This window comes from Pygocentrus nattereri, chromosome 21, assembly GCF_015220715.1.
Source record: "Pygocentrus nattereri isolate fPygNat1 chromosome 21, fPygNat1.pri, whole genome shotgun sequence".
NCBI lineage: Eukaryota > Metazoa > Chordata > Actinopteri > Characiformes > Serrasalmidae > Pygocentrus > Pygocentrus nattereri.
This window is the reverse complement of record NC_051231.1, coordinates 3,295,001-3,318,173: the sequence shown is the minus strand read 5'-3', so window position 1 is coordinate 3,318,173 and position 23,173 is coordinate 3,295,001. Positions and strand designations below refer to the sequence as shown.

Sequence of the window (23,173 nt, the reverse complement as noted above, 5' to 3'; positions counted from 1 at the left end):
GTCCATGGGGGTCCTGACCACTGAAGAACAAAGTCTCAGAGAAACAGATGGACCACAGTGTATTAAATGGAGCTCATAGAATGAAGTGCATGTATAAGAAAAGGGTTTTAATGTTAAATCTTAATGTGTTAATGTGTAATGTTTACATCGTGTACTGGTTGCTATGGGCGACTGGTTGCTCTGGTTACCGTTGTCCTCAGCGGTTACCCACAATGCACCATGGAAGCTCAGGGTCAAAAACAATGCTGAATTTGGAGGTAGAGTTTCGCCATTTCTGCTTCTTTCCTAAGCGTATTTTATTATTTTCCTCGACCCAAAATTGCAGTTATTAATCTGTCAGTTCGTATCTGAGGCGTGAAGCCTGGAAATGTCACGACTCGCGGGTTTTTCCTCGACTTTCTAGCCGCTAACGTTAGCTAGATAGCTAACTAGCTTAGCCCGGTAACGTTGGCGGCGCTCTGACTGTAACGGTTATTATTGATCAGTTATAACCAATAAATGTGATTCTGACTATTTATCGGCTCATATTATGTACCGGTTAACATTAGTGGCGCTAACCAACCCCATTAACTCCACTTTCTCTGGTCACTGTAACCGAACTGTTAAGGCTAAGTGGTGCTGTGTGGGTTCGGCTTATAAAACACATGAAAGCATTTCCATGGCTTTTCGCTAATATTGCTTAATATTTCATATTTCGCCTTGTTTTTAGAAAACATGGACAAGCCATAAGTAGAGAACACATGTTCAGAGAAGGAACTAACGGTTAATCCTTCTCATTGTTATAGTGGGGTGTTTGGTGCAGGAGATTAAATGACCAAACGTGATGTAAACTGATTAAACTAATGGGTTGTAAGGCTACAGTAGTGGCCTTCATTCGGGGATAGAGTGATGATAAATAATACAATGGTCTTCTCTTCATCCCTACAGATGTTTGTCTTTAGATAACCAACATAGACGGCTCTTAGAGGCAGGATGGACAGAGAACCACGGAACGCCGTTGTTTTCAACTCCTCCAAAAGAGAGCTGTTCACTGCCAGCAGTGGTTACAAGTCTCTTCAGAAGAGACTGAGGGCACAGTGGAGAATTCAGAGGTAAATCCATGCCAGGCAAGGTCAGGTATACTTGGGATCAGGGGATAAACCTAACACTCACTTTACCCCTGAATAAAACACATGCAGATTCTGGGTATACAATGGGCCTGGGTCTCAGATTCATTCACACAGCTATGTGGCGGTAACTGCTGAGTTTCCATGTTTCGGTCGTTGTGCCTCTTTAGCATCAAAGAGGAGCTGACGGCGGAGAAACTGCATGGTGCGAAGCTGTGGATCACCGCGGGTCCTCGAGAGAAGTTCACGGCTGCTGAGGTGCTAACCACCTTTCTGATTGTTTGGCTTCTGTTGTACTGTGCATTGGTTAAGTGATTCCACCTCCTCATTTAACCCATCCGTGAAGTGAAACACCACATACACACTAGTGAATACACACACACTAGGGGGCAGTGAGCACACTTGCCCGGAGTGGTGGGCAGAGCTATCCACGGCGCCCGGGGAGCAATTGGGGGTTAGGTGTCTCGCTCAAGGACACCTCAGTCGTGGACTGTCAGCACTCGGGATCGAGCCAGCAACCTTACGGTCACAGGGCCAGATCCCTAACCTCCAGCCCAGTTCGTAGTCGTAGTGACATTCGTACATTTATAACCCCATTTCCAAAAAAAGTTGGGACGCTGTGCAGAATGTAAATAAAAATTAAATGCAATGATATGCAAATCATGTAAACCATATTTTAAAGCAAGATGGTACAAAGCCAGCATATCATATGTTGAAACTGAGAAATTTTATTGTTTTTTGAAAAATATATGTCCGTTTTGATTTTGATGCCAACAACTCGTTCCAAAAAAGTTAGGACAGGGACCTGTGTTTCATCACCTCTTCTTTCAGTAACACTCTGTAAGTGTTTGGGAACTGAGGAGGCGCTGATGTAGTTTAGAAAGTGAAATGTTTTCCTGTTCTTGTTTGATTCAGGATTTCAGCTGCTCAACAGTTCAGGGGCTCCTTTGTCGTATTTTTCATTTCATAATGCACCAAGCCTCCTCAGTGGTGACAGGTCTGGACAGCAGGCAGGCAAGTTCACCTTCCCTGAAAAGACAAAACATGTTTTTATTGCTCAGCATTAATGGCGTCTTCACTGATGAGCATGTCACCCATGCCATGTGCACTAATGCCCCCTAAACCATCATGAATACTGGGACTGTGCACTGATAACAAGCTGAGTGGTCTTCAGCTTGGAGGACACAGTGTCCATGATTTCCTAAAAGAATTTTAGTCCCACAGGACACTTTTCCACCTCCCCTCAGTCCATTTTAAATGAGCTCAGGCCCAGAGAAGGTGGCAGCATTTCTGGATCCTGTTTATATTTGGTTTCTTCTTTGTGTTTTAGAGTTTAACAGCGTTTGTGGATGCAGTGATGAACTGTTTTCACCGACAGTGGTTTTCAGAAGTGTTTCTGAGCCCATGCAGCGATTTCCACTACAGAATCATGTCTGTTTTTAATGCAGTGCTGCCTGAGGGCCCAAAGATTACTGGTTTTTGGTCTCGTCCCTTGCTTAAAGAGATTTCTCTGAATATTATATCCTGTAGATGATGAAAAGCAAAAGTTCTTTGCTATTTTACATTGAGAAACATTATTCTTGAATTGTTGCGGTATTTGCCCACACAGTCTTTCACAGAGCGGTGACCCCTCCTCATCTTTACTTCTGAAAGACTCCGCCTCTCTGAGATGCTCATTGTATACTGAATCATGTTACTGTCCTGTTTGCAATCAACGTACACAACTTTACAAGCCTTTTGTTGCCCCCGTCCCACATTTTTTGGAGCATGTTATTGGCATCAAATGTAAAATGGGCAAATATTTAAAAAAAAATTACAATGAAACTTCTCAATTTCATCTTTTGATATGTTGTCTTTGTACTGTTTTCAAATAAATATGGGGTTCAAGTGATTTGCACATGATTGCATTCAATTTTATTGACATTTTGCACAGCATCCCAGCGTTTTTGGAAATGGGCTTGTGGATCATGCTGCAGTTTCGAAGTACAACTCTAGTTACGACTCAAAGTACATTCACTAGCAGCCGTGCAGACATTCTGTGTTTTGAAGTGGTTTTGTGATGTTTTTTTGTGTGGTTTGTATAGTTGGAAGTCCTGAAGCAGTATCTGAATGGCGGTGGAAACGTCCTTGCGATGCTGGGAGAAGGAGGGGAAGTCAGCTATGATACAAATATCAATTTCCTCCTGGAAGAGTTTGGAATAATGATCAACAGTGGTGAGCAGGACAGGCTGAGTGCCGTCATACACACCATTTACTTATGGACTAATGTGCCACAATTAGGTGAAACCTATTTATTGCTATTATCCTATTTGTTTCCCTTTTCAAGACACTGTAGTGCGAAACATGTACTACAAGTATTTCCATCCCAAAGAAGCACTTGTGTCCAACGGTGTTCTCAACAGGTATTTCTTCTATTTTAAAAGCCATAAAGATCATTTTAAATGCCTCATTTTTCACCGACTGTGAAGCATCAGTTGTATATGTTAATGAACTCTGTCTCTGGCAGGGAGATCAGTCGTGCGGCTGGGAAAGTGGTGACGGGGATCATTGATGATGAAAATACTGGAAACAATGCACAGTAAGTCCTGACTGAGTTGGTATTTATGTATATTAACTTTAAAGAGAATTCCACCAGTTTTTCTAAATTTGGATTCTAGGGTAGTAGATTTAGGGTAGTTTGTTGTGAAATGGCACATTGCAGAGAAAATTCCTCATTTAGATTTCATTACTTCACATGCTGATAAAAAGGTTGTTTGAGTACTATTTTGGCCTACAATGCCCTTCATGTATCTGCAATAAATAGCTTTTAAAAAATATGTTTCAGGGCAGAAGCTTATCTTAAAACAATTGTAAAATAATATCGCTGGTATCTGGCAAGTTATTTGTGAAAGATGAATAAAATTTCCTCTTGAGAGGTAGATTTTAGGGCAGAGGTATTTAATTACAATTCAGGTCCAGTTACAGAAAATTTCCTCCAGCAAAGGTCCGGAACGTCATAATGTCTAACTTGCATTAGGATTCAGTCATATACTGTTTACTGAAGTAGCCGAGTAGGAATATCAGCATCTTATACAGTCGACAACTGAATATCATATCAAATAAAGTCCAGTTCAATGAGATTTCAATAACATTTACTATCAGTTTCCTCTTTTTAGAGCCATGTAAAATGGTCTGGCTCACTTTCTTCTCTGACTGCTGTTTCTCTCCTCATCCCTCCCCTGTGTGTGTGTCACTCACTCGAGTCTCAGAGCTCATCGTAATGCACAGATCTGATCGGCTGAGTAGCGTAATGTGTGATATTTACGACGTGTGCGATTGGTCTGTGAGTTTCCTGGCTGCTAAATCAGTAGCGAAATGACTACAAATGTTACGCCGATTAAAATGACCACCCTGTTGAAATGAAATAATTCTCCATAGTTTATCGGTTATAGGTCCAGTTCCTCATAGTGAAGCGTTTGGATCCGGACTCGCACCACGGTCCGTCTATTAGTGACCTCTGTTTTAGAGGCATTAGCCACTTCAGATGCCTGGTTTTCATCACTGTGAACAATTCTGACTCCGTGCGTTTCTCTGGATTGGAAGACTAAACGTCTAACCACTCTGACTTTGTTTACATCTTAACAATTTAATTTTAAAAATAGGTGGAATTTTCCTTTGACATCAATGGTCATACGGATGCAGGTTTTAGGTGTAGTATATGTTGCTATATCACTGTTCACATTGCAGCTGTCTGATATATAGCAAAGGCCAATATGGTGCTATTAATTAACTAACAATGTTTTCTACAGCCCTCGTTTGGATGCACTTGCACAATAGTGGAAAGTGAGAACTTGCAAAAGGTGTGCTAATGGACTTTTGTGCTCCGGACAGGGCCATCACCTTTGTGTATCCATACGGAGCTACACTGAATGTCATGAAGCCTGCCATAGCTGTCCTGTCCACTGGCTCTGTGTGCTTCCCTCTCAACCGGCCGGTTCTGGCTTTCTACCAAATTGCAGTAAGTATACGTTGCAGTTTCTTACACGTTATATACACTACAGTGCATATGTAAGATTTTTCAGGAGATATTGTGAGTAGATCATATGTAAAAAATAGTGTAAAGTCGAAGGAAAGTAAGTTTAAAACAGAACAGAAACAGGGAGATCCTGTGCTGGAGATCCAGGTCGGTGCTGTGGGCCTAAAAGAACGTAGAAGTCAAACAGAGAAGCTGCTGGTATGCTAAGAACTAAAGACTCAACATTACTGAATATTATTTGGATCACAAGAAGCAGAAAATGCAACCAACTTCTAAAGCTGAACTTTGGAGCGTGTGGAAAAATATCACTGCAGATTTTGTTTAAAAATTGAAAGAAATTCTCCTGAAAAAGAATGAAAACTGCTATAAAGACAACACACTAAATACTTATAAGCAGAACACGCAATGTTGTTAAATAAATACAGTAAGAAATGAATAAACTGGCCGTGAACGCGGCGTTTAATATGTTTTAATGTTCAGTTCCTTCCTCCTAATTAGAGCTCCTTAACGAGCAGCTTGTAGCTACGTCAGAGTAACGAGCTCCGCCCACTCGCTGCTCAGCCGGCAGTTCGTTCTCCAGCTCCTTACACTAAATTCCCAAACCGTCGTCACCACTGAGCAGCTTTTCAGTCGGCAGCTGTGACAGAAGAACAGCTGAACAGCTGAACAACATGGAATCAGCCAGAAATGAACCCAACGCCATTCGCCAGACGTGTCTGATCTTCAGAGTCGGACCAAATCAGACTGAGCCGTAAAACTGACCCAATATCAGGTTCAGCTCAGTTTGGTCAGTTTGTCCAGATCATTATGAATGTTGTTTTGTTCCAGCCGGTCTGTAAAGCTTCTTACAGCCCGTTTAGTTTGGTGAATGGTGTTGGGTTCATTTCTGGCTGATTCCAGGTTGTTCAGCTGTTCTTCTGTCACAGCTGCCGACTGAAAAGCTGCTCAGTGGTGACGACAGTTTGGGAATTTAGTGTCGTCTCGTCTTCAGGGTCGGACCAAATCGGCTGTCGGTCAGATGTGACCTTAACAGCGTCCGTTTTCTGTTTGTGGCAAAGTAAGAAGTGAAAACGTTCAAACGGCTCGAGCGACTCCTACAGCTGTCTCAGCGGAGTGATACGGTGTTTTTGAAAAGCCTGTGATGTTATTTTGCCATAACAGCACGTTTCTTCTCAGTTTGCTGGGCAGGAATTTACTGTTGTATAATAGAAAAAAATATATTACACTTAGTTGTGGTTGTTAGACTTTTGTGTAATTTTCTGCTGAACATGGTTTCTGCTTTTTTTTTCATGACACTGAAAAATCAGTAGCTTTTATTTAATGACCACCGAACTGAAATAAAATAAATGAAGGGTGGTCTCTGACTTTTGCACAGTTGTCTTCATTTCACTAGTACATCGTACTTTGTTCCTTAAAGGGTTCATGTTTGTGTGTCTTATTTAAATAAAGAATGCAGGGAAGCTGGCAGTGTTGGGTTCGTGCCACATGTTTAGTGACCAGTATCTGGACAAGGAGGAGAACAGTAAAATTCTGGTGAACTTCACTGAACTACTATTCTTTTTCACTCTTTTATTTTTACTACTACTGCTACTCATCACTCTAACTGATATGAAGGCATAAGGAACGTTCTGTTGTGGTTTTTACTTCTCGTGTCTGCAGGATGTCGTGTTCCAGTGGCTGATGACTGACAACATTCACCTTAATCAAATAGATGCCGAAGACCCAGAGGTGAGCCAATTTTACTTCATTTACTTCCATGTACTTTGGAAGTTGTTATACCTTTATGTACTAGAATAGTAGCCAAATAAAGTGTCTAATTAACTAGGCCACGAAAAATAATACAGGACATCAGTAGATGAAATGTCCTTGTTCTTCCAGATCACAGACTACACCATGTTACCAGACACAGGACGCCTGTCTGACAGACTGAGGGTGTGTCTGCAGGAGGGGGACGAAAATCCACGAGACTTCACCTCACTTTTTGACATGACTCTGTTTAAACTGTCCACTGATACTCTGCCCTCTGTTGTTAGGTAATTACCTGGCACCATCAAATACGTTTAGAGTTGCCTTTTCATTCTGCACATTTAAAGGAACATAAATAAGCCGAGCTTTTAATAAGTTCAGCCCGCTTGCTGTAATGTCACTGTAATACAGCGTTCCTTCGTAGTGGAGAGGTACAGCACTGTGCGAACGTCTCAGGCGCCCAAGACACATTTTTCAGAATCAGTTTATTTGCTGAGAACTGTTAATATTTGAATAAACATAATGTATATACATTAATTAATAATGATTTTATATATATGAATAGTGGTTTGTTTAACCATCTCCAAGCCTCTCCTCCTCGAGGAAGTCCAGTATTATATGTAGTTATAAAGCAGCTCCTGGTTTGACCAATCAGTGCTCAGTAAATTGAGCTCATGATGTCATTGATGATATTAACGAGTCTCTGTGGCGGCTGCGAAGGTGTCCAGGAAAAATATGGACCCGAGAAATTCTTGTTGCTTTTTATTGTTTTTCTGTTTATTTGAATTATGAATACGACTTTATTCTAATGTATATTGTGATGAACTCACTGCTGAGGGAAACTGTTTAAAAATTTGGCTTAGACGCCTAAAACTTTCACACAGCGCTGTATGTCTTTGCAAAAGTTCGGATAACCCCAGTCAGATCACCTGTTCTGTTGATTTTCTATGTGAAAATGAGCTGATGCGTCCTCTACAGGGAACAGACCTAAATGAGGCATTTTTCTCATTGGAAAACCTAAAAAATGAGCATTTTACACAATTTAGCCACTCATCATTATCATAGTCATTTCATTATTTATAATTTTGTCATACAACCACGATCATATCCTACTATAGCAATTTTCACCTTATAATTAGGCTTTTCTTATCAATTACCACCGCAAAACTCTTATGATTTCCTGCCCTAGTATTAAGCTAACGAGGTCCTGCATTTGTTTTTCCTCGTTGTGTTTAATACTAATTAGTGGCTGATCTCCCACAAAACGTGGTCATCTGAAGCTTGTAAAACATTTCAGTAACATATCCTTGACATACAGTGAGTTTCAGTTTCGTGTTGAATTCTGCAGTGAATATTAATAGAGGCGCCTGTTAGCTTGTTAGCTGTCTGCTGAGTTGATCTCCCTAATTCTAGATGTTAAGAAAATAAGTTCATACTGTTCCAGCCCATTTTCTTTATGTAGATCAGTATGCTGATGTGAATGCATTGATTGTTTTGAGGCAGTCAAATCCATCATTCAGTCAATCAATCAATCAATCAATCAACCAACCTTTATTTAGTCTCAGAGAACATTGAGGGTGCCCCTCATTTACAATGTTGCTGAGTTAATGCAAATCAAGGGATTGGTGATGTGTGAGAACATATCAAATGATAAAAGGAAATTTAATAAATGAAGACTCTAATCAGGTAAGTATAAATAGTGAAACATTAATAATAATAATAATAATAATAAAGTGATAAAACAAATTAAAACATATATAAGATGTAAAGATTAATAAAATCAAGTCAAAATAAAGCAAGAGGAAGATAAGATAAAAAAAAAACACTAATAAATTGATTAAAATACAAAGATGTGCATATGCTGGTTATTTCGCTATGATTTTGAACATGGCTCAGCCAATCAGCGAATAATGTAACTCTCCCCTTTATGCTTTAGTGTTTTATACAACTGAATTTCTCTTTGGAGATCAATAGAGTTTAGCTTGTCTTGTAATACTGACTGAACGCTCTGCTGTCATTTCCAGGGCCTACAAGCAGCTGAACGTCAAACACGAGCCGCTCCAGTTGATCACGCCTCAGTTCGAAACGCCACTGCCGCCTCTGCAGCCGGCCGTAAGCAGCTTTCTTCTACAGTGTTGTGCGCTGTGCTTATGAGCGCTCGTGCAGTGTTTTCCTTTTAATTGCTTTTTTATTTACTATCCTTATGTACATTTTTAGCCTTTAGTGATTTGCATACTGCATTTGTCTGCTCAGGTCTTCCAGCCTGCTTTTAGGGACCTGCCCCCGCCCATGCTCGACCTCTTTGACCTCGACGAAACCTTCTCATCGGAGAAAGTGCGAGTAGCTCAGCTCTCGAACAAATGTGAGTTCACAGGCGCGACATTCTGAGTGGACGTGACCGGTGGCCTGCTTTTCTGAACTTCCTGAAGCTGCAGATTCAAATGCCGACATTGAATCCTCTTGCAGTCGAGACGCGTTTGGTGCCCGAAGTTTGCGTCTTTAGTTTTAGGACAGATCTAATGTCGATAACAAGTGGCTAAAATCTAAAAACTGCACGAAAATCCAGTGTATAGCTGGAACAGTCAAACGTAGGGGCAGTCTGGAGGTTAGGGAACTGGCCCGGTGACCGGAAGGTTGCTGGTTCGATCCTCCAGAGCCGACAGTCCATGACTGAGGTGTCCTTGAGCAAGACACCTAACCCCCAATTGCTCCCCGGGCGCCGTGGATAGGGCTGCCCACCGTTCCAGGCAAATGTGCTCACTGCCCCCTAGTGTGTATGTGGTGTTTCACTTCACGGATGGGTTAACGGTGGAGGTGGAATTTCCCCGTTTGTGGGGTTAGAAAAGTATCACTTAACTTAGATCCTTTCCTCTTTTCCCCAGATTTATTCAGTTAGCCAGTATATTTTGGTGAGGAAGGTTTTACTGGAGCTGTGAGGCTAATGTAGATAACAAGTATCTAAAAATCTAAACTATGGACTGAAGTCATTTTCATGAATAAAGATAGATGAAGTCTGAACGTTGACCTTTTTTTTGCATTTTAATAGATAATAGAACGTTATACTCAAACATAAGCAAGTCCGTCTAAGATTACTTACCAAAGCGGTTTGTACTGAGACAAGTTTGGGCTGATTCAGGAAACTAGTTTGCCCTGTGCTGTTTGGTGGACTACAAGCTTCCATCACTTGTTAGCTACATTAGCCTCATGGTTACTGTGCAAACTAAGCAAGCAAACCTCAGACGCCCGACTCGTCTTGACCGACTGTATTTTGGGTGGGAATGGAATTTGGAATTTTATCCCAACTATCACTTTAATGCTTGGAATGTTGTTTCATGACTGTCGTGTATCTGTCGTCTCGCAGGCACAGACGACGACCTTGAGTTTTACGTGCGGAAGTGCGGAGACATTTTAGGGGTTACTGGAAAGCTGGACAAAGAGAAAAGAGATGCCAAACACATCCTGGAGCACATCTTCTTTCAGGTGGTGGAGTTCAAAAAACTGAACCAGGTGGGTTCAATTCACATGCTTTGGTTATTAATGGGTAAATTGGGGGAAATGCACCCCTTAACTATCTATTTACTGTAAAGCTAAATCATATCTGTGCATAAGTGAATCCTAAAATTTAACCATTTTATATTGGGGCAGTCGTGGGCTGGAGGTTAGGGAACTGGCCCTGTGACCAGAAGGTCGCTGGTTCGTTCCCCAGTGCCGACAGACCATGACTGAGGTGCCCTTGAGCGAGACACCTAACCCCCAATTGCTCCCCGGGCGCCGTGGATAGGGCTGCCCACCACTCCGGGCAAGTGTGCTCACTGCCCCCTAGTGTGTGTGTTCACTAGTGTGTATGTGGTATGTGGGTTAAATACGGAGGTGGAATTTCCCCGTTTGTGGGATAAAAAAAAAAAAAGTATCACTTAATGATTCTGATTCATTTTAATTAACTGTGACAAAAGAAAGAATTAAATTAAATTAAAAATAAAGAAAAAATTTAATGTCAGTTTTATTTGTTAAATACCTATTTTGATTAAAGTGGCTGCATAAATCACATTGTGTATATTCAATTAATTGTATTATAATTATATTTCTTATTTTAGTAGCTATTGTATTAGAATGAATAGCAGTTGGCTGTCGAAATAGCAGTTTAAACAAAGCAGTAACATTCAAAGCAACAGGCAATTTAATGCATTTGCCTGATATACAGCCCACACACCACGGTTTTGTGACTTTCTACATCTAAGCTGGCTCTATTTTTGTGGCCAGTGTTTTGTGGCCAAAAGCCAAACATTATCTTTTCATATTTATTTCTTCTTAATCCCAAATGTATGGCTTTCTCCACAACGTCCCCCAACAGTGATATACTTTAACAACTTTTCTTGTGCAACTTACCTGCATCTGTCTGCACTTCTGCATGCCTTATCGCACGTCTTGCACATCTGGACACTTTATTGTGTTACCAATATATGCACATATTAATTCAGTGTTGTCATTATATGCTGTTACGTTCATTATTGCATTGCCTTTTTGTCTCAGGATAGATCTTAGTGCATATTTTTGATAGGTTTTTTGTGTATATTCTTCTTTTTATATTGTACCACCCTTATTATTATAACTGTGCTGTGTTGTATGACTGGTGCTGGCTGGGATCAATCGCGATCAATAAAGTATCTACCTACCCACCCACCTACCTGCTCTAACCACCACCTCAGACACACTAATTGCACATACGGAAATGCGTGCAACAGTATATATCATAGTTTTCTCATTCAATAAGTTGTTTTTCATAACTTATTACTGAACAACTGTTGAACAACATTGGAAAGTGCAATAATAGTGTTTAGAGTCTGTGTTTATATATATATATATATATATATATATATATATATATATATATATATATATATATATACACACACACACACACACACACACACACACACACACACACACACACACACACAGTACTGTATGAAAGTCTGAGGTACCCAGGACACATTTTTCTAAATCTATTTATTAGTGTAGTTTGTGTTTATTTGCTGAGAAAAATGTTAATATTTTAATAAACAAATTTTATATAATATTAATTAATAATGATTATACACACACACACACACACACATATATATATATATATATATATATATATATATATATATGTATGTATGTATGGTGCTTTTCTGGATGTGAGTGTGTTTGTTTACCCATCTCCAAGCCTCTCCTCCTCGAGGAAGCCCCAGTATTATATGTAGTTATAAAGCAGCTCCTGGTTTGACCAATCAGTGCTCAGTAAATTGAGCTCATGATGTAATTGATGATATTAACGAGTCTCTGTGGCGGCTGTGAAGGTGTCCAGGAAAAATATGGACCCGAGAAATTCTTGTTACTTTTTATTGTTTTTCTGTTTATTTGAATTATGAATACGACTTTATTCTAATGTATATTGTGATAAATTCACTGCTGAGGTCAGAAGTTTAAAAAATTTGCTTAGATGCCTAAAACTTTCACACAGGGCTGTATATATTTCCTTCTATTTAAATTCTACAAGGAGGCTATGTGCCTAAGAATTTCACTCACTTTGTAAGTGAGAGGTGACAATAAATGTGATTTGATATCTATCTATCTATCTATCTATCTATCTATCTATCTATCTATCTATCTACCTACCTACCTACCTACCTACCTACCTACCTACCTAAATGCATATATTACTATGAATGAATTTCCCCTTAAGAACAGTTGGTGAATGAGGCCCAATGTCTCTTTGCTCCCTTCTCTAGGAACATGATATCGACACAACGCAGACAAGATTTTCCCCGTTCTGAAGCTGGACAGTAAACGAAGTGGAGGTCTGCTGGCATGGAGGCTGTACGAGAGATTTCTTGGACGTATCTACACGTAGATTCAACTAGTGTCTGGACTCGAGTGCTAAAGGTCTCAGAGTCGGTCTGTTGATCCAGGATCTGTTACTCCATAGACGTAATAACAAAGACACATTGCTGCACCCAACCTGAAGAAAATACTTCTGCTCCTCTTAACTCTTTATTCACACTCAAAGCGGGTTCCCGCTATACTGGACCTGAACGTACCTGCTGGTTTTTGCTTTGACGGTTGATTATGTCTGGTTTATGTTGTGAAGAGTTCACTACATGTAGAGGTTTTTGCAGTTACTTTTTTTTTTTTACATTATAACTTCACTATTTGCATATTTAAACAGTCCACAGATTAATAACCTTATATAATAAACTCCAATATAATCTCATATTGCTATCTCTGAGTAAGAATGTCTGCATAATCAGATTGGAAACTTCTGCAGAATTAAAGCATTTATATGTAAATTATTCTGAGAGAAACCAAACTTCACGATGGTGGTGTACACAAGGTCTACAATGCAAATTAAACCCATTTATATCAGAGTTTTGATGGTAAAATAGTGGTACATATTTGGGAGGAGGGGGGGGGAAAGTTTCCTTGGGGGACCATTTTGCTATTTTTACAACACCTTGCACATTTATAAACAGGTTTTAGTTCAAAACCGTCTCTAAAAGTCATAAAAACAATGTGTCGGACATCGAGTGGCACATTTCTTGACTCTTCTTCTAAGGTCTTTCTGGGATGTAGCTCTTACAGGCTTTAGAGACTCCCAAGACGTCGCACTCCTGTCTCCAAGGCTTGAGCAAGTCTGACTTTGAAAGTTTGTCAAGAACCAAACAGTTCATAGCAAACCACCCTGAATGACTTCACACCTCGGCATTTATAGAAAGAAACCGTGACCTTCCTCTTCAGGGACTGCCAGTACGTATATAAATGCAAATAGTCTACCTTCGTGTGCCCATCATAACACTGCAGTCTGATGTTCGTAACTTATTTTCAGTAAAGTCTTTTGTACTGAATCACAAATCAGTCGGTGTGTAAATATAATGCTTTATTTCCAAATACAAAAATACATTGACATCATGCTTTTGTGATCGGTCACCACACAAAATCCAACGAGGTGTTGACCACACACCCTGGGACGGGTTATTCTAGTTACCTAAACCGCCCCTTCGCTGCATTAGGTTGCAAAGTTTCTGGCCAGGCTCTTCTGCTGCTCCTCCGCAAGCTCCAAAACAGCATGGCGCAGGTTCGAATCCTGGAATGTGGATTCCTTACTTGACCTCTGAAACTCCTCAATGGCAGATTTACTAGTTGGTGTCCCAGACCAGATGAGCGAGGAGATGTCTGCCAGCGCTGGGGGAACCAACTGGTAACTGGGGCTCCATGTTGACTCCAACTTGCTGGAGTCCAAACATGGCTTTGGGCTCTCCAAGGTGGGCCTGATGAGCGAGACTTCCCACGGAGGGTGAGAGGCGGTCAGGTCAATGCAGGACAGGTCCAGCGAGCTAACCAGAACAGGTTTTTGGAACGTAACCCTCTCATAAGGCGTGGAGGACTTGCCCTCGATCAAACTGTTAAGGCCAGCAGCCAGGGTGCTGCTTGGAGACAGCAGGCAGCTCTTACCGGGGGCATTCAAAGGTGACAAAACACCCAAAGAGGGGTTAAAAGGAGCAGGCGGGGCAGGACTGCCATCCGAATACTCCACAACAATTCCTTTGGGTGGCTTCAAATGGATTCCCTCAATGGACAAAGCGGACAGACTGCAGTCTGTGAGGAAGCCTTTGTCCAGCTCTGACCAAGAAGAAGGGCCCTCAAAGTTCTTAGCACCATCTAGAAAAGAAAAAAAAAGAGTTGAGGATTCTTGGGTCCCACACTACAGAACATCAAGAAACAGCCAGAGTGAAGAACAGAGCATGACTTGAGGGCCATATTTACCAGCTCTACCTCGCTCTTCCTCCATGGTTTGGCAGGCTTTGAGCCCAATGGCCTTCAGCTTGTATTTATACTGGACCTGATTTGGTCAGTTGGTTTTCAGTGGGACACAGAAGAGGAGCGGGACTTTTTAAACTTTTTAAAACTAATAAGGCGCCCATGCGGTGGCGGATTATGTCAGTGCAGCTAGTTTAACGCGATATATTTCTTGATTTGCAATAATAAGCATTAACTCTTAGATGGGGGGGAAGGGGAGGGGGAGTTTGCTCGCAGCGGTGCGCATGCGCGTGACGTCAGTCCCGGGAAAGCCCTGCGAAAAAAGCGCGCAGTTTCAGATTTTCGCAGCTGCTTGTGCGCGTTTTCAGGCTCGATCCGAGGACTTTCCGTTAATAAAGTCCGCAGGATCGGCGGTGCGGATGGCCGCTTCTTGATACCGTATGCGCGGCATCGCAGGGAGGAAACACGCCGTGATCGGAGGTTCGGGAAAAGCGCGGCTTCACGAAAATGTCCTTGTCTTGGACGCGCGGGTAAGCGGACCGTTCATCCGTGTTTATGCGTAGACGCGGCGCAAGCAAACCGCCAAATAAACAACATGCTGTGAGCGGACCGGGGGTAAGTCGAGGGCTCCCTTTAGGACTGGTTCCCCCGTAAAAAAAAAACGGGACCGGCCTAGCTAACACAGGAGTAGCCCGCTTAGCTCGAAGCTGAAGTTCGCATTTTTCCCGGTCCACCTTAAACGGGGCAGCAGCCTCATTCTGGCGCCGCTGGCTGAACGGAGCTGCTGCCCCGTTTAAGGTGGAGCGGCGACGTTCGGACGAGCAGCTGACTAGAAGTGCTCTAGTTCGACTCGAAACGCCCTGATTTGTGATCCAGGAAGGGTTTATGTGACACAAAAATGTCTAAAACGTCTCTTTTGGTGCCGTTTTTTCAAGCTGTTCTCAGCCAGAACCGCCGTGTATGATCATGTTTTGCTAATCGAGCTAGCCTGTAGTTAGCAAGCGAGCTAGCGAGTTGTTGTGCTGGCCAACAAAAGGGGCTCCAAAGTCACCCAGTCCTGGTCAGACTGAAGCCTGCGTCTGGCTGTCGGAGCAAAAGGTTCGAGAAACACGGGAGAGGTGACTTTAAGACTCCCATGGTGTGACTTAAAGCCAACGAGGGAAGGAAAACCGAGCGTGTGTGGTTTATAAGGCGCGGTATTCCTTGTCCAGGCTCATCATCCACAGTTGGCTGTTGACTCTTCTCTGTAATCGTGTGGTCGTCAGTACAGCGTTAACAGGCCTGTAAGACCAGTAAAGCTGCTTCAGCTGGAGACCCCACAAAGCCAGATGGTGTCAGTGCAGCTCCACACGTTGCTGATGACCACATGGTGGTGTTTGTCCTCATGTCCTCTGCCCTGTTAACAAGGCTGTCCTGTTTGCCTGTGTGTGTTTGCAGGGAGGATGCGGACTGTCAGGACACAGATTCCGATGTAGCGGACCAGAAGGACTACGGGAAAGTCAAAGTGAAGTGGACGCAGGAAGAGGTGAGTCAGTTTGACGTAATGATGTAACAACCTCTGCTCTTTTGATGAGATAAGAAGACTTTGTCCGTTAGATTAGATAGGGGGCAGTCGTGGGCTGGAGGTCAGGGAACCGGCCCTGTGACCGGAAGGTTGCCGGTTCAATCCCCAGCGCCGACAGTCCATGACTGAGGTGTCCTTGAGCAAGACACCTAACCCCCAACTGCTCCCCGGGTGCTGTGGATAGGGCTGCCCACCACTCCGGGCAAGTGTGCTCACTGCCCCCTAGTTAGTGTGTGTGTGTGTGTGTGTAAATGGCAGAAATACATTCTCAGAGACATTAAACACTTATAGCAACTGCACATGAGTTATGTAGAGTGTTGCTTATTATGTCCTTATTCAAAACACTCGCAGCATTTGGGAGGGCTTTACGCTAGATGTAGAAACATTTCTGTGAGGATTTGATTGCGTTCTGCCATAGGAGGTTGGCTCATCACAAATGGTACTCCAGCTCATGCCAGAGGTGTCATATTGAGCACGGTCACGCCAGAGAATGCAGTTCTGCTGCTCTGCATCTCAATGAGGGGAAGCTTTGTGCCCCTCTTGCCGACGCTCGGGTGTGTCGTGACCTTAGGCCAGTGGTGTGAAACTCAACCACTGGAAGGGCCACGTTACAAAATCTCAGCAGAGCCGTTTGCCAGATGTTTTTATTTCATTTTTACTCAACGTGACATCAAACTGGGCGTTGTTTATTTTAAAAATACATCAAAATTGCAACAGCAAAATGGGCATTAAATATGGGTTTTTATTTGGGACTATTTTAAATAAATTGGTTTAGGGTTTTTTTTTCTTAAGCTGCCTGTTTGCTTGAATTCGTGTAACCATATGTTCTATGTTGGGGGCGAGAGGGTCAGAATGCACAGTGTTGCAGTGCATGCTGGGGACTGTAGTGCATCTCGGGGTGATGACAGTAGAACATTAATTCCACAGGTCGAATCGCACGGTCACAGGCCAGACTGGGGCCATGTGTTTGACACATGGGCATTAGGCTCGTGCATGTGTGGCTTCTCCTGATCGTCCTGTTCTCGTGGCCATGCTTTATTAATGAGACTGTTTGCTCAGTTGACTGTTGGCACTGGCTGCTCTTTTAGGTCTGAGCTTTTCCTTTTCAGAACTGTTTTTCCACATGTTAGAGTAGCGTTTGGGAACGTGTGGTCATACATGACTGGTCTCTCTTTGTTTTCCAGGATGATAATCTGCGAACACTGGTTCAGAGCTTGGGAACGACCGACTGGAAATACATCGCCAGTTTTCTGCCAGTATGTCTTGTTTATGCTGTGTATGAAGTCATTTCATGAAGCGGAGTTGAGTAGGTGAAACTAAATTTGGTGAAACAGTTGGACCGAAAGATCCTGCTTTCTGAAATGCCGCCTCGTTGTGTGTCACTCAATTTTATCGGTGAGTCTGCTTGTTTGATGTACTGCTGTGTGTCCGTGTTAATAAATGAAAACTGTTCGTTAGAATCGGTCGGAACATCAGTGTCAGCACCGCTGGTACAAAGTTTTGGATCCCGACCTTGTCAAAGGACCCTGGACTAAAGAGGAGGACGAAAAGGTGAGAGGATATACATCCAGTGTTTTCTTTTACTGTTTGCTGGAATGACGGCGTTCCGGGTTTGACGTACAAGGAATTTGCTAGAACGAATTTTATAAATAAGGCGATAAACACAGTCGGTTTATTTTATTTTATTATTTCTTTAAACAGCATTTTAGAAATTTAGGTTTACCTTTAGACAGGATACTCGAGCACATCATCACCGTTGGAACAAAACCTTGTATCTTCACAGAAGAAAGAAGAATGTTCTTAACTTTCAGTGTTAAAGTCACAAGATTTACTAAAACGTCGTTTTGGACTGCTTATTAGTCCGTTTGGAAATTGTTGGCGCAAAACCTCATTTCTCCAGAATGGTCACCTTTCAGGAAACGGCGGGGGGGGGGGGGGTCCCCTCCATTCTCAGTTTTTAATGCAAGTTAATACAGTAAAATGAACATTTTCCCCAAGTAATTTTCCATAATTTCTGCCGATTTCTTTGCCGTGGAATTTCAGCACATGTAAAGGGCAGCAGGAGTTTTTTTAATTATGTCAAAAAATAAAAAACGACAGAGCGATATGTGGCTTTGTTCCAGCAGCTGTGATTTGCTGTAGTGAGCTTTACGTTGAGTACAGTCTTTATTTATAATTGAGCAAATATACATCTCTTGTCTTATTGAAAGAGGACTTCCCTAAAAAAACTGGTTCTGGATATTATGGCCTCCAGCCTTTTACCAGAGACCAGACTGGAAAAACTGGTTCCCTGCATGCGTGACGTCCAGGACGATCTTGTCCGTGTATATCAGTGATGAGAAGGCTAATGCAGTGCTGACCCCATGGCTTGTTTACGTTTTCACTCCATGTCTTTAAAGGTCATAGAGCTGGTGAATAGGTATGGTAACAAGCAGTGGGCCATGGTGGCTAAGCACTTGAAGGGACGTCTGGGAAAGCAGTGCCGTGAACGCTGGCATAACCACCTGAACCCAGATGTGAAGAAGTCCTCCTGGACTGCGGAGGAGGACCTCATCATCTATAAGGCCCACTGTGTGCTGGGAAACCGCTGGGCTGAGATCGCCAAGCTGCTCCCTGGCAGGTGAGTGCTACTGATTTTTATATATATATATATATACACACACACACACACCAATCAGGCAGAACATCCTGACCACCTCCTTGTTTCTACACTCATTGTCCACTTTATCAGCTCCACTGACCGTATAGCTGCACTCTGTAGTTCTACAGTTACAGACTGTAGTCCATCTGTTTCTCTGATACTCTGTTACCCTGTTCTTCAGTGGTCTCCCCCATGGACCCTCACAGAGCAGGTACTGTTTGAGTGGTGGATCATGGTCTTGTTAAAGAACTAGGCAAAAAAAAAAATCAACTTATTCCACAGGTGCTTGAGCAAAGACGGGTTTGGCATCATGTATTTTAGTGTTGCACTGGAGCTGTGAAGACAGTCTAGCTAATGCTGGGATATAACCACCAGGTGGCACTGTGATCTGCATTGTCACACCTACCTCCACATTGGGGGTGGGCACCAAGATAATATTTTGTTCTATTGTGATAAATTACTTCACATCAGTTCTTCAAGAAAACTGACCAGCTGCATATTTTCATTGCAAACCGAGCAAAATTAGTACTGTATACTTATTTTTTTAAGCCTGATGCTACCGGGCCCTGAAAATCTTTTCCAAAAATTGTGGTCTCTTTTCTTTTAAAAAGTAAAAATAAAAAGGTTTGTGCCACATCACCCACTCCTGCTAAAAATGCTTCGTTTTCTTCCATATTTTGTCTGTTTTACATATTTATGAAATCATAAGGGAGTCTATTTAAAGGTTACTTAACTCTGCTCAATTACAGGCAAATGTGTGTCATGATCTATTATCATTTCTCCAAAGCTGCTCCTTGTTTTTCACTTTGTTTACACCCATCAGGAGTCGTTTCTGATTAGTTGCTGATGTGTGTTCACCCAAGCAGTGTGTGTTGTTTTCTTTTAGAACAGACAATGCGGTGAAAAATCACTGGAACTCCACAATCAAGCGCAAGGTTGAGACGGGTTACTATGATGGAGTGGACACGACTCTCCATATCATTCACCAGCCCGAGACGGAAAATGTTATAGTTCAGCACATTGATGCACAGGTATGATTTATACACCCCCTGCATGTTATATGGGTTCATACAGCGGTCGGCGTTCTGACTGTGCTGCTGTTTCACCAGAACCTCACGGGTTTTTCACAAGCTCTGCATCACTGCACTGAGACGCTGTTGCTAAGCAACGACTTTGACAGCTGTAGGAGCCGTCTGAGCGTTTTTACATCTTACTTTGCCACAAAGAGAAAACGGGCACTTTTAAGATCACATTTGACCGACAGCCGATTTGGTTGAGCTTTTCTGTTCCACCTTAAATGCCTGAGGTGCCAGAATGTAGCTGCTGTAGCATTTTCTGTTTTTATTGTTAAATCGTGAGTAGTATAAGGGTTGGGTATTGATCTGTGTCTGTATGTTCTCTGTAGGAGGAGTTCTGTTACAACGGAGCCAGAGAGGGAATCCCAGTAGAGGTGGTGACGCAGGTAAAACTACGCTTACGCGGTCTAAAAGCAAATTATATCATGTTTTAGAGCGAAAGTTCAGGGTAAAATTAACATTTTTACAATCTTCCTTACCTTGAGTGTAGCTGGACGGCCAAGACATGGTTTGGAAATTTTTTTTTACTGTTGCACTGGATCAACAAGACCAACATAGTTACCGTATAAAGGAAGCTTACACACCACCAATTGGCCCGAGCCCACGTTTGCCTCAGAACACATTTATCAGAGTTGTTAGGTTTTATCTGATTGTGAAATTAGTGCACACAGACTTTTCTATTATGTCAATTCCATCTTTCAGCATATCTGTACGATCAAACTCGATTTGATTTTCAGTTAACCACCAAAACTACCACTTTTAATAACAATAATAAAAATAATAATAGAAAATAACAATATTACTGATAAATTGGGTAATCGGTACAAAAGTGGATCTGCTTATTTGATGTGAACATTGAGTAGCTGCTGCATCTGTTTATACCAATGTTATATGTATTTATACCAAAAAAGAGATCACACATTCACTTTTGTTTTATGACTGATCCCTCCAAAAATTAAAGCATAAAAATAGAAAACGCAGCCAGTGCAGAAGCATCTCATACACTGCAATAATACAGTATTTACATGTGTCATTTTAGGAAAATCGCTGTACACAATCACGTCATTCTGTCGTCTATAAAATGGGAAAAAAAAAGCAAAGACATTTTTTTATCATTTTATTCTTTCCAGTCGTGTTAATTTTAACACAAAGTTTGGACACTAGGTGGAGCAGTGAACTCACTGGCTCATGAGATGCTGCATGCTGTGCTTTTATTTGGGTCACTACTGATGCGTCTGCTTGAACTGGGGTGCAGTTAATGTAAACGATGTGAAAACAAAATGCTGGTAGGCTGCTGCTTGATTTGAAACACAGCTGGATTAAATTACACTCAGATCTTCTCTTGGTTGCACGTTGTACAAATATACAGCACTGTGTGAAAGTTTTGGGCAAATTTTTAACCAGTTGACCTCAGCAGTGAGTTTATAACAATCTACGTTAGAATAAAGTCGTATTCATAATTCAGATAAACAGAAAAACAATAAGAAGTAACAAGAATTTCTCAGGTCCATATTTTTCCTGGACACCTTCACAGCCGCCACACAGACTCGTTAATATCATCAATTACATCATGAGCTCAATTTACTGAGCACTGATTGGTCAAACCAGGAGCTGCTTATTAACTACATTAACATTATTAATTAATATTCTATAAATTTTATTTATTCAAATATTAACACTTCTCGGCAAATAAACACAAACTACACTATAAATAGACTTTATGTTGGTTGGACACTTACCTAGAAAAATGGGCAAGTGTATGATGCACAGCCAGAACAGTAGCTGTGGCCTTTTTTATCCATACTTCTGTCATTTTTCACAGATACCGGTACGGTTACTCCCCCTGGAGCTTTACTGGTTTATTCCAGGGTCTTAAACTAATTATGAAAATGAAATTCTAACTTTTGTGTTACGCCCAGGAGTCTTTCGATCCTGCACCGCAGAAAGCTGAAGCTGCTCCCGTCAGCTCTGCGACTCCTAAACATCCCAGAGCTCCAGCTACCCCTAAAAGCGAAGCAGACAGTGGAGGGAACTCTGCCTGGGTGGTGGACAGCTCCGGCTTCCTCTCGCCCTCTGCAGCGCCCACCCTGAAGGAGGTTATGGAGCTGATGGACGGGGTGAGTTCACTGTTCACTGCACACTGCCTTTGAAGGGTGAAATGATATGCAGTGGCATTCTGCAGTGCTTATAGGCTGAACTCACTTCGTAGGCACAAATCAAGACTAGACTAACACTAGATCTAATATAATGTAAACTTGGTTCATTCTAGAAACTACAGACTTCTTGGTGGTGGTGGTTATAGAACCCAGGGGTCTCACATATCTATACAAATGCACAGATCAGGCAGAACATCATGACCACCTCCTTGTTTCTACACTCATTGTCCACTTACTGTATAGCTGGACTCTGTAGTTCTACAGTTACAGACTGTAGTCCATCTGTTTCTCTGATACTCTGTTACCCTGTTCTTCAGCGGTCAGGACCCCCATGGACCCTCACAGAGCAGGTACTATTTGGGTGGTGGATCATTCCCAGCACTGCAGTAACACTGATGTGCTGGGGTGGTGTGTTAGGGTGTGTTGGACCAGAGGATGAGCAACACAAACTGTGCAGCAGCAGATGAGCTGTCGTCTCTGACTTTATATCTACAAGGTGGACTGTCAAGGTAGGATTGTCTAATAGAGTGGACAGTGAGTGGACACAGTGTTTAAAAACTCCAGCAGCACTGCTGTGTCTGATCCACTCGTATCAGCACAACACACACTAACACACCACCATGGCAGTGTTGCTGCAGTGCTGAGAATGATCCTTTTGCGCCATGTTGCACACTTTGGAGCAGAGATGGTGTCAGCCTGCGTCTCATTGCTCTTGTTTGGAGCATGTGAATGAGAGTCTTCCAGTTCGGTTACCTCATCACTTCCATCTGTTTTATTAATTAAAGATATTGGAAGTAAATTCATTGATTCGTGATCATTACAAATACTTTAAAAGTTCCAAGTCCTCACACAATGAGAAAAGAAGTCCTGTATAGAAAAAAAGATGCATCGATAATCGTTTTCTAATCGCGTCGCAGCCTCTGAATCGTAATCGAATCGAATTGGGAGGTGCCTAAAGATTCCCACCCCATGTAACTAAGGACTTAGTGAGGTCTTTACACCCAAACTTAAGTATAAACCAACGCAAACCCGGTGCAACCCAGTCCTGGTGTGATGTTTCAGTGAACTG

General features: G+C 42.1%; 3 protein-coding genes across 3 annotated transcripts in view; 2 read left to right on the top strand and 1 right to left on the bottom strand.

Moving 5' to 3' along the window:
• Positions 1-206: 206 nt before the first annotated feature.
• ift52 (intraflagellar transport 52 homolog (Chlamydomonas)) lies at positions 207-13,123 on the top strand. Its single transcript, XM_017716577.2, has 14 exons — positions 207-257; positions 928-1,091; positions 1,277-1,364; positions 3,191-3,320; positions 3,433-3,508; positions 3,613-3,684; positions 4,977-5,103; positions 6,571-6,654; positions 6,781-6,849; positions 7,000-7,154; positions 8,892-8,979; positions 9,121-9,229; positions 10,229-10,374; positions 12,642-13,123. Exons 2-14 carry the CDS (start codon positions 973-975, stop codon positions 12,684-12,686), a joined length of 1,308 nt encoding a protein of 435 aa, XP_017572066.1. The 5' UTR covers positions 207-257; positions 928-972; the 3' UTR covers positions 12,687-13,123.
• Positions 13,124-13,765: 642 nt separating this feature from the next.
• On the bottom strand, positions 13,766-14,800 carry si:ch73-303b9.1. The gene is made up of 2 exons (XM_017716555.1): positions 14,674-14,800; positions 13,766-14,568 (listed from the first exon to the last, which is right to left on the bottom strand). Exons 1-2 carry the CDS (start codon positions 14,696-14,698, stop codon positions 13,916-13,918), a joined length of 678 nt encoding a protein of 225 aa, XP_017572044.1. The 5' UTR covers positions 14,699-14,800; the 3' UTR covers positions 13,766-13,915.
• Positions 14,801-14,965: 165 nt separating this feature from the next.
• The window catches only part of mybl2b (v-myb avian myeloblastosis viral oncogene homolog-like 2b), a 17,015-nt gene continuing 8,807 nt past the window's right edge, over positions 14,966-23,173 (top strand). The window contains exons 1-8 of the mRNA XM_017716553.2: positions 14,966-15,197; positions 16,105-16,192; positions 17,416-17,487; positions 17,690-17,782; positions 18,631-18,851; positions 19,759-19,903; positions 20,278-20,334; positions 21,868-22,065. Coding sequence (XP_017572042.1) covers positions 15,175-15,197; positions 16,105-16,192; positions 17,416-17,487; positions 17,690-17,782; positions 18,631-18,851; positions 19,759-19,903; positions 20,278-20,334; positions 21,868-22,065 — 897 coding nt within the window. The 5' untranslated portion in view covers positions 14,966-15,174. The remainder of the gene's footprint in view (positions 15,198-16,104; positions 16,193-17,415; positions 17,488-17,689; positions 17,783-18,630; positions 18,852-19,758; positions 19,904-20,277; positions 20,335-21,867; positions 22,066-23,173) is intronic.